This window comes from Halyomorpha halys, unplaced genomic scaffold, assembly GCF_000696795.3.
Source record: "Halyomorpha halys isolate HHAL.00 unplaced genomic scaffold, Hhal_1.1 Scaffold899.1, whole genome shotgun sequence".
Taxonomy (NCBI): Eukaryota; Metazoa; Arthropoda; class Insecta; order Hemiptera; family Pentatomidae; genus Halyomorpha; species Halyomorpha halys.
The window spans coordinates 236,259-252,078 of record NW_027105398.1 but is presented as its reverse complement, the minus strand read 5'-3'; the positions used below and the strand labels follow the sequence as shown (position 1 = coordinate 252,078).

At 29.7% G+C, this 15,820-nt stretch overlaps 1 protein-coding gene across 1 annotated transcript in view; it reads right to left on the bottom strand.

Annotated features, from left to right (window-relative positions):
* The window catches only part of sev (sevenless), a 146,435-nt gene that overhangs the window by 104,561 nt on the left and 26,054 nt on the right, over positions 1 to 15,820 (bottom strand). The window contains exon 2 of the mRNA XM_014430574.3: positions 1,615 to 1,674. Coding sequence (XP_014286060.1) covers positions 1,615 to 1,674 — 60 coding nt within the window. The remainder of the gene's footprint in view (positions 1 to 1,614; positions 1,675 to 15,820) is intronic.

The window sequence follows — 15,820 nt, the reverse complement described above, 5'->3', positions numbered from 1 at the left end:
CAGCAAATAAAGTAGGAACGAGTGCATATAAACTCTATAAAACTATATTGCTTTAAGAATCAGTAAAACAAAATGGGAAAATGAGATAGTGGGAGAAGTATAAAAATGTCCTTTTCATATGATGACAATAAATTGAGCGGTACGACAGTTCACTGACAGGGGAAACCTTGTGACCTTAACGCCACTCAATTTAATGCCACCAGACATGGGACAGTACTGCCACGATAGTAAATGCTGTTATGACTGAATTTACAGTTTACATCTTGACAGTTGCAACAGTAAATGATGTATCATGGGACAAAGAAGCCTTTTAGCGCCTTTGATTGTAACAAACCCTATATCGAACTACCTGTGCACATTTCTCCCACCAAGTCATTATATATTATATGAAATATAATGGAAATTTAGTTCTGACATTTTAACCTACTACTAATAAAATTCCTAACCCTAAAAACCATTCTACAGCCCAGACCTACGTTAGTTTGGCTTTGAGCCGCTATCTTCTGGTTTCTATCCTACTTGAATATCAATAGCTGTCGTGATAGACACAAACTCTAGGTGACAGAAGATGCGGTATAGCTCTACTGGAAAAAGAATTAAAACAAACAAGACCAAGATTCTTGTAAACAAAAGCCAGCCACCACCTGACATTCTCATGAATATTCCATGTAAAGAGCTCTTGCTAAGGCCTGTCCATTTATGGTAATATATTTAAATCCACCGAACTACTTAATGTAGATACTTATAAAAACGAAAAAAATATATAAATTTATAAATTAAAATTATAAAAAGCTCATAAAATAGAAATATTAACCTACAGATGCACACTTTCTGGAATCAGTTTCAGTTTACAATTCAATACAATTCAGTTACAATACAATGCATTTATATGATTATAAATAGTTTAATTTTGAAAAAAAAACATCTAAACATTAATAAATAATATAAGAATTCTGCCAAGTAATAAATTTTATTTTTTTTATAAATATTACTTGTCCTTTCAATTTTATATGGAGCGAAAGTGTCAATAGCATTTTTCATACGAAAAAAATAGAATATAAATAATTGTTATAAAACATACATTTGGATATTAAATTTCATGTGTGTATATATATATATATATATATATATATATTAGTATTTTACACACTCTAAATAACAAGGTAGGTACACATACATCGATTATAGAAATGTAGCATGTATGAATATAAAAGCGATTAAATAGATATATTTTAGCAAAGTAGTTCCAAAAGTATTTTTGTAACATTTATTTTTGTAGAGTATACAAATATTTTATTTATTTTACATACTATTTTATTAAGATATTAATCTTGAAAAATAATTAGAAATATTTTCAAAATATAGCATTAATTATATCGGTGATGACATATAGTTATTGTTTTCAACATATAGAGTTTTTAAATTAAATACATCAATTTAAAATAAAATTATAAATATTTATTGTAATTTGTATTAAAGTTATCAATTAATTTTCAATAGTAATAAGCATTTTGAGCAACAATATCATCAGTAGTAATTTAATTGGAGTTAAAATATTATATTTGAATCATAAAACAAATAACAATTGAACAGAAAAAATATGAAACCACTTACTTGTGAAATTTCACATTCTGGACCGCAACCAATTTCTATGTGACCATCCCCTGTCCGGTTCTGCAACAAAATGATTTTTATATAATAATTATAATTCATATAAATATTTATTGAAATTATTACAAAAAGAAGAAATACAAATAATATTTTTGCGATGTTTAAAACATAAAACAGAATGTATTCTATAATAAATACTACAACACTATTATTATCATGATTCCATTATATATATAATTATCGTAATTCCTTTGTTTTTGTTCTAAATCCTAAAAAATGGTCAAAGGAATATAAAAAAAAAACTGTTATTGTCTTATTAAATGTAACTTCTTTTATAACTTCGACATCCTACCGCAGCGGCCGCAAAGAGGAAGTTGCTCTAACCCGCTTTAGGATAGGCCATTCTGTCCTCACGCACTCTAACCTGATCAGAAAACTGCTACCTCCAACGTACCAATATTGTCTGTCCATCCTCACAATCAAACATATTTTTGAAGAATGTTCTCATTATTTACCAACAATAAACAGAATAAGAGTGACTAATTTTATCTAAAGCTCTCTCAGGTTACATTGGTGTTTAAAATTATATTTTAAACTTTTTAAAAAATTTATTAAAATTTTTAAAAATTTTTTTATAAAATTGGTGTTTATAAAAGCTCATCACCTCCTTTGTAAATTATAGCTCATCTTCGATTTTAATATTCTATTTTTGCTGGCATCATGTGCATGTGTGCGTGAGTATATGTGGGTGTGTACAACTTTATTAGGCGTCGATAACCAAAAGGTTTTACGGGCTTAAACAAACAAATAAAGTAACTTATATGTATCTTTCTTTACTATCTCTTTTATTGTTTAAAGAGATAAAGACGTTTCACAATAAAATTTAACGTTGTTTATTTCATTTAAACACTTTAGCAGCTGAATATCGACAGTAGAACAAGAATGCATGCTAAGTCCGTAACACTTAGTTAACTGGAATGAACTCCAGTATATCTCATTGATGACAATATTTCCTCCAAGCCGTCGGATCGGAAAGGTGCCCGATATGAATTTGTCTTAAAATCTGATTTAGAATTAAAAACCCCATTTCATTTGGAAATTCTAGAGTTAGATGCGCTATAGAACTGAAGTTTAGACGATAAACAAAACCATCTAAAGACAAACCACATGCAACTGAACTGTTATGACACAGTGAAAAACGCACCTTAATTCCAAAAATTGTCTAGATAAGGTGGTATGTTTACTGGGACGCTCTGTATATGTAAATATATATAAATGAGGAATGAAGGAAACGCAATTATTCATAATTATTGTCATTCCTTGTTTTATCTGCCCCAGGTTTGCATTGTTGACCGAAACATCGACCTACAAATACACAATCTCTAAAATAAATAAAAAATATAGATACAGATGGAACCAGTATGCAACAAAATGAGGCGGAACTATTGCATCTGATGGTTTTGCCTCATATCGAACCGCCACGAGACGTAGTGAGGTCGTGCATCCAGTGAATGAGGAATCGTGTCCTATCAAAAACAGTTTACCGCGGTCCTCGTCTGTGGCGTGACATCCCAAATTGTGGGACATGGACGGAGATGGATTTGAAACACATTAATATCCTGCGAAGACTTGTGTAACGTCTTACAACTCGTTTGCGTTTTTAGAACTGTAATTAAGGGTGACAATTAAATGCATTTATTATAAAGGCGTGGAAGAAAGAGCCAGATAATAGTGAACTAATTAATTTGATTTCGTAAATTAAAGAAATTAAATCATTAGTATCAATAATAAATATATAATGAATTTTTCTTTCTACGAGTTTTTTCCACACATTCTCTAAGTTTTCAAATTATTAATCATTTTTTATTTATTTATATGTACATTAATTTATTTGTATACAAAGATGAAAAGTTTGTTAGCACCGTAGCAGTTGCTAGGTTGCTAAGGCCAAATAAAACAACCCTCGGCTACAAACCAGTCATATTTAACAATTTAACCAGCTGCTAAATAACCTTGAGATCAATCAAATTAACCCCCAAGTTTATTGTGATTTTATATCTAATAACCAATTCATTAACCACCTGCTTAAACGGGCTTCCTAAAATCCATTAAACTGGACACCAATCAAGCTCTATCGTTTACAATACCACTCCAGCTTCTTCTAAACTAACTAAAAATTAAAATACAGAAATTAATATTTAGGTGATATGTATATGTAAAATATAATGAAGTTAGATTTATTATACCAATTTAAAATGATTTAAGAAAAAAATATTAATAAACATGATTTAATTTATTTTATTTGCAAAAATTAATTTCAAAAGTATTGATTTTTTTCTCATAGCATCCATTTATTTTTAAAAAATGTTACCTTCTGAAAAACTTTGTCTCGAGAACTATATTATGTAAAGAGCTCATATTTGAGAAAATTTACGTTACTTTAAATAATGTACAATGAAGTTTTTTATTGTAGGAAGTTTTGATAAAATGGGACTCTGAATGGAAAATGAAGGTAACTTTCAGGTTTTTTCTGGAATAAAACATACTTTGGGGAGCCTACTCCAAATATATAATAGTTTAATAAATTAACTGTATCTGTAATATAATTTAGGTAAAAATTGATCCTTCTAGGAAGATGGGTACAAAATATTTTTAAAAAACTATTTAATGGTAGCCAAAGACTTTGGTATCTTTTACCTCTATTGGCCGCCACCCGGACTATCTTCGTAAAATCTACGCTCAGCTACCTTCTTCCAATATGATTTTTTTTTTTTTTTTCGTAATTTGAAGAGCTCAAAAATGAAGTTACATCCGCCTTGACTATTAACCGTATATAGTTTTCTTTAAATTAATATAAAATTGAGATGAAAAAACTTATTTTTTTCTCCTCTTGGGCTCTACTCTAAGACAAAGTCTTAAATGTGGGATATTGTAAATATATCATTTTTCTTTTCTACTTCTAGGGATATGTATATTAGGTCACGTGAGGATGGAGGAGTAGACATAACAATTCCTGTGCTTAACAATCTTTTCCTGGTCCATTGTCTTAAGGAGCTCCTGAGGAATCTTCTCGGACCGTGAGAGCGATCGACGATTTCACAGATGACTGACCAACAAAAAAAAGACACCCTAAGAAGAAACAATAAGCCGTGTCTCCGAACCCTATTAATGTACCCGGGTTTTTCAGGCCACCCGCGGTCCAGTACCCGGGTACGAGGCGGGTAAGTACCCCTAAGGAGCTCAGCCTGACATTAATTAGCTGTCTACCGAGGATCGCCCCGCGTTAGCCCGGGCTAATGGGCTTTTCGGGTAGCGGTCTTCTTGTTTTTTTGTTTATTTTCTATTTTGAAAACGTGGCTCCCTTTTCGATTTCTCCGGAGTGATTGTTAATGTAGCCTTTCACGTGTAGGAAGTTATTCTAGAATATCTCCTGGGAGTGGTGATCGAATACATAGAATCATGAAATGTAAATCTCATACAAGAATAGAAGCGGGACCAATACAAGTAAATCACCTAAAACAGAAAATAATTTGTTTTGTTTTTTAACGATTTGCACATAAACGGTGGGAAAAATTAAAAAAAAAAAATTGGAATTAGTCAAAATCCAATTTTCAATAAGAATCAGTCATAACAATTTGAGTTTTCACAAGCGGCCGGGGAGACTAAAATGTCTGTCATGATTTTATTCATAAGAGTATTTAATTTTTTTTTGTTTTGTTTTTTAACTGCTTGCACGGAAAATGTAAAAAAAAAGTAAAAATTATTAGCGCATTTTGGTGATTCGCGTCTTCAGGATGCTTGGATCAAATGTGCCTGATATGATTTGTCTTAAAATCGTATTTACCATACGAATCCGTAAGAAAAAAAAAATTACCCAGTTTTATTGGAAATTCCTGAGTTAGGTGTACAAAAGAACTGGAGAAGAACTAAAAATCAACACACGCCTAAAAGGTAGTCGAAGCGACGAAAATCAAACCAGAATTCCAAAAATTGTAGAGCTTAGGGATATTGTACGAATGCAGTGTGAGTGTGTGTGTGTAAGTGTATAATTATAGTATAAAGCCTTTTTAATTTTGCTTATAGCTATAACTATACAAGATTTAGAGTACAAGATACAAGATTTACTTTGTCTTTACTTACAATAATGTTATAAATTAAATACTAAATGATTATTTAATTATTTTTGTTTTATTTTATTTTATTATTATATACGCCTTGCTTTTATTTTATTTTAGTATTATATACCCCTTGTTTTATTTTATTTTATTATTATTTATTATTATTATATTATTTTATTTTTATTATTATTATTTTTGTAAACTATAACTATATAACGATACTAGTATTAAAAAAAGATTATGTTACACTTTATTCATGCTATAAATGTGTATGTACTTGCAAATAACCATACTATTATTATAATCTTTTTATATTTGAAATACATTACATTATAGTTTTTTAAATAAAAAACATTGAAGAACATCGAAATAAAATATCTAATTATATATATAAAAATAATTGACCGCATTAATTCAAATCTTGAAGAAGATGGTTAGGAGTGCGGTCACAAGAAAACAAAAATAGTACCTACAACTATTTATTTCCCGACGTTTCGCTCCACTTAGTAGAGCTTCATCGGGGCTAGAAAGTTACAAAAACAACTTAAAATATTTAAACATAATAGGATAAGATACTAACAATATATAAAGGTAGTGTTAAAATTATATAAATATAAGCGAAAACAAAATATTACTCTAACTTAATTTAAAAACTACGCTAACTATTATGTTAAAATGAACAGTAGACGAATAAAAAACAACGTAAAATAGAAAAGTAGAAATGAGAAAACAACATTTAACATACTAAAAAACGGATAATAAAGAAGTAAGTTAAGATTACATAAAAGTCGAGAGAGAATAAATACAATTAAATTAATAATAATAATAATAATAAATGAATAAAGAACAAATCAGGATCCTGATTTTATATACTGTTATTTATTGCGTAATTTTTTATATTCTTATAATTGTCTATTTTATATTTATACTATTTCATTTCCTCTTTTCTTTCATTTGTATATTATTTTGTTTTACCTTATATTTATATAATTTTAATTCTACCTTAATTTATCTTTTGTATTTTATCCTATTACATCAATTGTTTTTTCTTTTTAGCCCTGATGAAGCTGTACAAAGTGGGCGAAACGTAGGCAAATAAATAGTTGTTAACTATTTTTGTTTTCTTGTGACCGCACCCCTGACCATCTTCTTTATAATTTATAATATTTAGTATATGTAGGAGTTTGATAATGAGAGCACATAAAGAAGTATAGTTAAAAGGGAGCGGAGTAGGAAGCTTTACGGATGGAAACAGCTTAAGAATCCGAAAGAAGACTGAATGATCCAGGATTTGATGAAAGAGATGGTTCTGTTTGATTGGAGACACAAATAAATACACGTGGGTCGAGATTCTGTATCCATACTCTGGGCGAAGGAGATCGGGGATACAGATTCTATTTTTAGCAGAGTAAAATAGAATGAATCAACTTAAGTTTGGAATATAAGCAAAAGCCATAAATGAACTTGTGGACATGTAGACCAATCTAATGAAACAAATATAACCATTTAAGATCGTTGTACATTACACATAAAATAGTTATAATTAGTACAATTTTTGAAATTAAATGATTTTTAATTGAGGGCTAACCATAAAGGCGCCTGTTGTATTTATATGTGAAAGAATTAAGTTTTCAAGTTATTACAAACAATTTTTAAGTGAAACTTCTTTACAGATCTTCTATTACAAAATTATACAGGAGTAAATTGATTACGTGGCGCGAGGTAAAACGAAAGTAGGGAGAGGAGGGAAGGAAAGTAAAGCCGGTCAATTCTTGAAAAAAAATTATATTGTAACAGGAGAGTAGGAGCTTACAGTAGCTTAACAATCCCAGCAGTCAAAGTCCGATTGAGTTAGCTCTTGTCCTCGTACTCTCCTATTACAGTATAAAAACATTTCCAACTAGAATTGGCTTGGGAAGTGGTTATCATAATTTTTATTATTATTCTGGAACTAATATTTTCTGTATCTAGCTGTAAGAGGGAGTGCATGATCATAATTAATAAAATTTTAACACATTATTTATTTTCCAGAATATTCAATTCCTAAGACTGACACATTACTTTTTACCTTCTTGCCCTCGTACTCCACGGCTGGATCTGCTAGTGAACCATTATCTTTATATATGCATTAATACATCTACACTATCATATTACACCACAGGTATAATACAGTAGGAATAAAGTGTGGACTCTACGTAAGAATAAGGTGTGGAATAAGATAACACTAAACTTTAAGAATAAGATGTGGAATAAGATAAAACTAAACCTTAGGAATAAGGTGTGGAATAAGGATAACACTAAACCTTATTCCATATATTAAAATAAAAGCGAAGGGTACCGGAGTATGGTCAGGACTGCTCTCACGGCTAAGGCCAGGAAGTAGGTTGCGGTCTAGCACCGGATCGAAGTGACAGCATCATCACAGCATCACCTCTTTGTAAGGCCGAGATATCAACGCTACTCCCTAAATCAATATCTGTAATAAAATTGAGTTGGGCACAATAAAAATAATTGATTTCTCATAGTGACATATTTTTCAAATTTTCGCACTTGCTCAGAAGTAGTAATTAATCTAGCCATCTACAGAAACTACAATAAATGGTACAAAATATAACTCTGTCTCATAATAAATGAAGTTTAATCTAGGAGAGATTCCAGAGCACGGTGTATTAAAGCTGCGGCAGCTTCTAATGTCAATGAATCAAATATTTGACCAAATTTCGTTATTTTGGGTTTTGTTCAGATTAGACATTCTCATGCCCACTAAGGTTAAACCGGTTATGGCCGACTCAAATGACCGATATAATTAAATAGATCATGATAAATAGTGAATAGATGTAATTTTGTTAAAAAACTATAATAATATCGAGGGGAAGCAGTGATGTTTAATGAACAGGAAGACACGGGACACGGGACATTAAACAGGAGTATGCTTGACTTACTGGTCATATTCACCATATAAAGGGTAGCACATGATTCATGACGGCTCTAATCATCTATATTTATCTCAATTTCCATTGTCAGGGATGTCCTATTTTTATTTTTATTTATATTTTTCATTTAAAAACTTTTTAATCGTATATTCATATCCTTTCACGAACTACTTCAAACTACTATTGTTTCATCAACGTGTATTCAATCCTCCAATATTTCTCTAAAGTGATTTACATTTCATGCTTTAAATGATTTAGTAGATTTAGTACATTTATTTAAGTATACAGGAAACTGTACGTCGATTTCGACTATTACAGCACTTACTAGACAAACGGTCTAAACTTCCAACACATTACAAAAGACTGATCTACATGACTGTATTAAGGCCAATCTGGGCATATGGAGTTGAGCTTTGGGGCTCCACTAAACCTTCGAAGTCCTCTCGTATTCAATCCTTGCAATAAAAATCTTTCGTAAAATCCTCAATGTTCAAAGACCTTAATGTTTCCTATGTAACCGATCTAGCCCGAACCAGATATCACTCCTTCCATTATAAACTCTCTAACGCCTGTAACACTCCAATTTAACTTAGATCAGATTTACTAAATGTATTATAATGTACAGTTGTAAATAGGAATAAATAAATATTAAAAAAAAAATTATTTAAGTATGAAATATAGTAGTTGTGAGAGCTGACAAATACCAGATACTTCTGCTTTAAACCAGGTTGTCCTGTAATTTGTAACCTTCAATCTCTTCCATGGGAACCAATCGGTAGAATGAGGATGCAAGGCCTTCAACATCTTTATCTTCCTATCTTTTTTTTAAATAGTATAAAAAAAAAAACCCCAAGTACTCGTGTATAGTGAGGTCTGTATATTTCCTCCACTATACTGAAAACCACACATTGCCCAAATTTCCCGTCGAACCATAGCTACCTTAAAGAAATTCAATAGAATCCGTTATCTCCTTCCACTTAAAACCCTTCAACTCTTAGTTTCTTCTCTTGTGTCCCCCCGCTAAATTTGACTATGGCTGTCTGGTATATGGTGGACTCTCGGCTAATCTCGAATCTAAACTTAAACGTCATAAGAATTTCTCAGTACGATTATTTTCGCCAGAGATACGCACATAACCAAGTATTACCCCGAGCTGAAGAGGCTCTATCCATCCTTCCGATGCCAGTATTTCCAAGCTTCCTTTTTATTCCAAGCAATTAGTAAGCGACGCCCCTCCTATATCCTAGAAAACCTACAATTCAAATTCTCTGTCCAATTCCGTACTATAAGGTCCTGTTTATCTAGCATCTATTCTCCACCTTATCGAACTAATGCTTTTGATAAATCTTTTTTTACCCGAGTTTCATATCTCTGGAACTCCATTCCTTCTAACACACGTCGTGTACCAACACTTCCCTCGTTTAAATCCCTTATATTGAAGTACCTTTTGCATCACCAATCTTACCCATTATTATAATAGTACAGATATTTTGTAATTAACTTTTTGTTTAGTTTTTATTTAGTCAGTTACTTTTTTAATTAATCTATTTTTTCTCTCCGTATATAAGTTATAATTAAGTGTGGTCACACTGCTTTATGGCTAATTAATGTTATTATATAATTAAAATTACCTTTTTAATTGTTCTAATCGGTCCTAGTCCCAGAATAATAAACTATTTTTCATTTCATTATTTATATTTTTGTAATTTTTTATTCATAGCACCTTATTTTATTTTTTGAAAATTTCATATTCTTTAAATTGACTTCTTTTTTTATGTAAATTTGTAACATAACTAGTTATAGTTCAAGATTAATGATTCATTATGATAATGATGATAACATGATAAATGATGATTATAAAAAAAAAAAAATTGCTGGAAATGCTAAATTTATGATTCTTGAAATTTGGTTTCAAAATGAACCAAAAATGATATTAAACGTCATTTAATTAATAAATATAGGAAATAGGAGTTTAAGGGTAATTAATTTTCCCATAAATTATTATATAGTACTGTGAACTTTACTGGTAGGTCTACGACACGTCGGCGGAAACTGGTCCCAATTCTACCACGTTACAATTGGGTATAACTACAATGCCAACCAAGGACACCGCGAATATTCATCCCATTTATGTATTTAGTCTGGAACAAATGGTTATATTTTTCATATACATTTCACTTAGTTTTCGTACAATAAGTATATTTATTACACTAAAAAGTGACTAAGTAAGCTTAACTTCGTTATTGACTGTTATACATATATGTTTTAAAAATGAATGAGCCATCACATTAACAGTTCCACGTTATCGGCCCAGTCACCAGGTCGTTACGGTTCCAGTAACAGCTGTTACCTGACCAATCTCTCTGTAGTTATTGCCTCGGTCGGTTCTCCGCCATTTGTCACGGCTCTAGTTGAAGTCACCTTCGTTATCTCTTACCCTGGTTTCCGACTAATAAATTAGTTGAGGGCTTTCTTCTTTGTATAAACATAAAAAAATATATAACTTGAAAAAGGATCTACTCGTGTATATTTAGTTCTAAATTTGGATTCGGGGGAAAAAAAAAATTTGCCATTTTATAGAATAGATTTTTCAAATGTTATATTTTTTTCAAAAATGATTTAATATCTGTACTGATAAGTAAAAAGGATTTAAGCGCGAAAAATGTCGATGTTGAGTTAAGTTAGACTCAGAAAAAATTCTCTGTCGATTGGTATAAAAGATTTAAGTTTTATTTTAAATTGTACATTATGATAATATCCTGGTTAAATGAATGAATAAGGTGAATAATGAATTTTTTTTATTGTATTTTTCGTTTCATGAAAAGTTAAGAATATGAATTCCTTTATACTTATCAGTACAGAAGGGCTTAAATAACAAATTAAAACAAAATAAAACGAAAAAGAACTCTCATTCTTCGCAATAATAAACAATGGATAAACACAAAATAATAAAGATTTTTATAAAAAAAAAAAAAAATAATAAAGAAGAAAAAGAAATATCCGATTCTGACAGAAAAACCAAGACCGGGCATTCGTTATTTCTATCCCAAGAAAAACTAAAATACAAATTTTTATAGCAAATGAAAAAGAAAAGTTTTTTACTTAAAAAAATGAATAGTAAAAATGTCTTTCTTTTATTCAGGGCATAAATGCCGTATTGTTGAGCTTTAATTGCATCTTTCATCGTTGGTAGTAATAAACAATGGATACATATAAAATATAAAAGAATTTGATAATCATGAATTCCAATTTCATAGTCATTATATCAATAATCAGACCTTACTTTCAATATATAGGAAGCATTTTTTATCCCAAGTAATAAAGAAACATTTTTAACACATTAAATAATATTCACTGGATGCTGTTTGTTTTCGAGTCAATAGCATACTTGAGCAACTGACACTGTAAGGCAAATACAATTAGCTTATGAATATGATTGCCCACTGCTAGCTTGATTATTTCACTAATGGCTGTGACAAATTGGCGCTAAAACTGTGCCAACCTTCAAAAAGCCCGCCAAACTGTCAGTCATTAACCGATTAAGCTAGTTGTGTATGTAATTGCTAATTTGGCTATGTTTTCGACTCGCGTAGTAATGTCGATTTCGACATGCGAACTTGAAGAGACGTATGGCTGATAATTTTCTATTAACAAGGCTCGATATAATCGCTGGAACCCTAGTTAATACATATTTTTTTGCACTGGAAAAAGCAGTGAGAAGGATAAATTTCGTCCTTAGACGAAGGAATGGGTCCTTAGAAGAAATTACAGCTATTAAGATTTAATTATTTCGCCTTTGGGACACGACCTTATGCAAAACGAGTTGGCGGATTTGAAAATAATAGCACTGATTGTATTCAACTAACAAAATTACCTTGCCACCTCAATTCGTGTTTCTCAAGGGGACTAAGAAATTTGATTAATTCTATATAAAATATGTTAATTAGATTACATGAAACATTAAAGACGATAATTTTTATCACGCAATTTCTAAAATTCAATATAAAAAGTTGATTTATTAACTATTAAAGTTGTCCTTGAAACCCTACACTTTTTTATTGATGTTGTTTCCGCCGATAATTTCAAAACCTCATCAATACTATACAGAATCGACAATGAACAATGAATAACTACTTCAAATATGAATCTAAATTTTGACTTATTTTATGTACTTAAGAAATGGAAATAAGTAATAAAGCCTTATTACTCTCAACGCAGCGTCCATATTATTTTGCAAATATGATTTAATAGATATCAAAACTTCCAATATTAGCGAAAACTCAAATCATCTTGAGAAATTTTTAAAAAAAAGTAAAAATGTGGGTTTCTTTTGAACGAATATTTGAAAAGCTGGTCCTTTTAATTATTGCAATCTTATTAAACTAGAGTTTAAATCAAGAAAAAGAAGATAATAATATAAAAAAAAAAAAAAAAAAACCCTTGATGTTTGGAAACCTCCAAAAAAATCTTGGGAAGAAAAATTAAATATTATTTCGTGAACGGGTGGACCTATGTTGTTGGTTCTTCCTAGGAAGTTTTGTAACTGTATTAAACTAGAGTTTAAACAAAGGTTTTTAATTTTCTGTAATGAACTTTGAAATCAATAAAAAAAAAAATTCAAAATTTGAGATTTACCGTTTCAAGAAGACACATTGAAGACAGAAATAAAATAAAATATTTGGAACCACTCTATGAAAAACCTTAGGAAGAAAAATTAAATATTATTTCTTGAATGGTTAAGCCGATTTCGCTGGTTCTTTCTTTGAAGTATTGTAAAAATATTAAACTAAGGTCAATTATTTTCAGTAATGAACTTTGAAATCGATCAAGAAAAAAAACTTTAACTCAACATTTGAGAATTATAGTTTCAAGATGACACATTGAAAATAAAATTAAGTATTTGGAAAAACTTTATATAAAATCTAGAGAAGAAAAATTAAATATTATTTCTTGAATGGGTGATTTTGTTAGTTCTTTATTTGAAGTATTTTAACTGTATTAAACTAGAGTTTAAACTATGGTCTATTATTTTCAGTAATTAACTTTGAAATTGATCGAGAAAAAAAAACTCAAAATTTAGATTTTTTTTTTTATCATTTTCGATTATAAATCTTTGTCATCAGCCAAGAAGAAAAAAAACGCCTTCCTTAAAAATAGATTTTTCACGTTTCACAATAAGTAGAAACCTAAAATCGAATAAATAAATAAAATTCGGTCATCTACTACCCCCCCAAAAAAAAAAATCATAAATAAATGGAATCTCGATGATTTATCTTTTTCTTTTTTTTTTATTATAGGCTTATCTATTTGAAAATAATCAAGAAATGAGTAATGATTCGCAGCGTTTTTCCTAAATGTACTAAGTAAACAAAAACATCTGCCTCGTTATTATCATTATCTTTGGACTAAATACATATTTTTGATTTAGTTTATATATTATCAGTTCGACAAAAGGTATAAAAGGAAATTGGTGCCGTTTCATATCATTGTTATATAAAAGACTACAATGCCTAAAACGGTGTTTGAGAAATAATTAATGCTGAGGAGAAAGACCCGTTTCTATACAACCTAGTTTTCGTTAAGAAATTAAAAAAGAGCTTAGCAGTAAATCACGTTTGGGGCAATCTCGTGAAAAAATCAATAATACGATTTTTATGCTACTTAAAAAATAATCATTATTGCTGATTTTTTTTAGGATACGTACATAACTCTGAACTTTATAAGTTATACGTTATATGGTAATAAACATGTTGAGACTATATTAATATTTTTTATAATAATTGATATACAATTTTTATGTTTGTGAATATAATTCTATTTATATATCTCATTTAGTATTATTTTTTTAAAGGTTTCTAAGCGTGCTTAATGTAATTAATCTTTAGGATAAGACAGTCAGCTGTCGACAGTCAGTGACATCTGTTACAAGTCCTCACGGTCATGCCTTGATAAACATAACATCTCTCATTATCATCTCCCTTATCAATGCTAATTAATTAATTTTATTTCAGGGTGCTATTTATGTTATGGTGATAATAGTTATAAGTAGGGATGGAATTTTTATGTTTTGACATATTCTTCTCTATGATTTCTATATGCCTACACATGTTTTCTACAAACATTTTGTGATGTTTTAAGCAATTTTAAACAGCTTTTAAATATTTATTTTTTAACATATTTCTTCTAAGCATATTTGTTTTCATTTTTTGGTTTTAATAGAAATTTCTTAGTTGAAAAAAATTAGAAAAAAATTATAACACAAATGGACTATGTCAATTATTTTAGGGCAAGCCTAGAATAAACATGTAGAGTGAAAGTGATAAAATCCAATGTAATTCTGGGATCCTATAATTTTTTGGTCATTCAATGTTTTCTAGTAGCTTAAGATTTCAGGTTTAAACAATAATTTATTCTTCATTCAGTTTTTTTTTTGTTTATTAAAAATTTCACTATTTTCGTTTAATTTAATATCTAGTTATTTTTAGAATGTCACGAACAGAATAATTCTTGACACCTGTCGAACTCAAGTGAATTTTACGTGTTAATTTATACCAGACTTAAGTAAAAGAAACAATATATTGGGAAATAGATGCCAGATGAAACGATGACCAGAAAAATTATTGGTAAGAAATTGAGGGTAAAACTTTGAATCATACAATGTCAAAAACAAGAGCATACAAAAACGGTCGAATCGTTAAAAGGTTCTCTCTTTTAGGAAAGTTAATTGAAAATTTGTAATTTTTCTAAAATAGAGTATTAATTGTATTATTATACAATTGTATTTTCCATGGATATTATTTTTTATTACTTTCCATGGATTTACTACTGTGAATTAAATTATAATTGATATGTACACAGACTTTTTAAATATCATTCAAAATTTATAAAGTTGCTGAAAAATTCTATATTTGGCGTAATGTAAATTAACTTTTTTTTTAAATATAACATTGAGATTGAGGTTTGCGGTCAAATAGAACAAATAGTTTTTAACTACTTAATGTCTGACGTTTCGCACCACTTTGCAGGGTTTCATCAGGGCTGTTCAGAACGATAGGTTAAAACAGAAATTAAAATAACATTTCCTATTTTAACCTATTGCTTTGAACAGCCCTGATGTCGCCCTGCAAAGTGGGTCGAAACGTCGGACATTAAATAGTT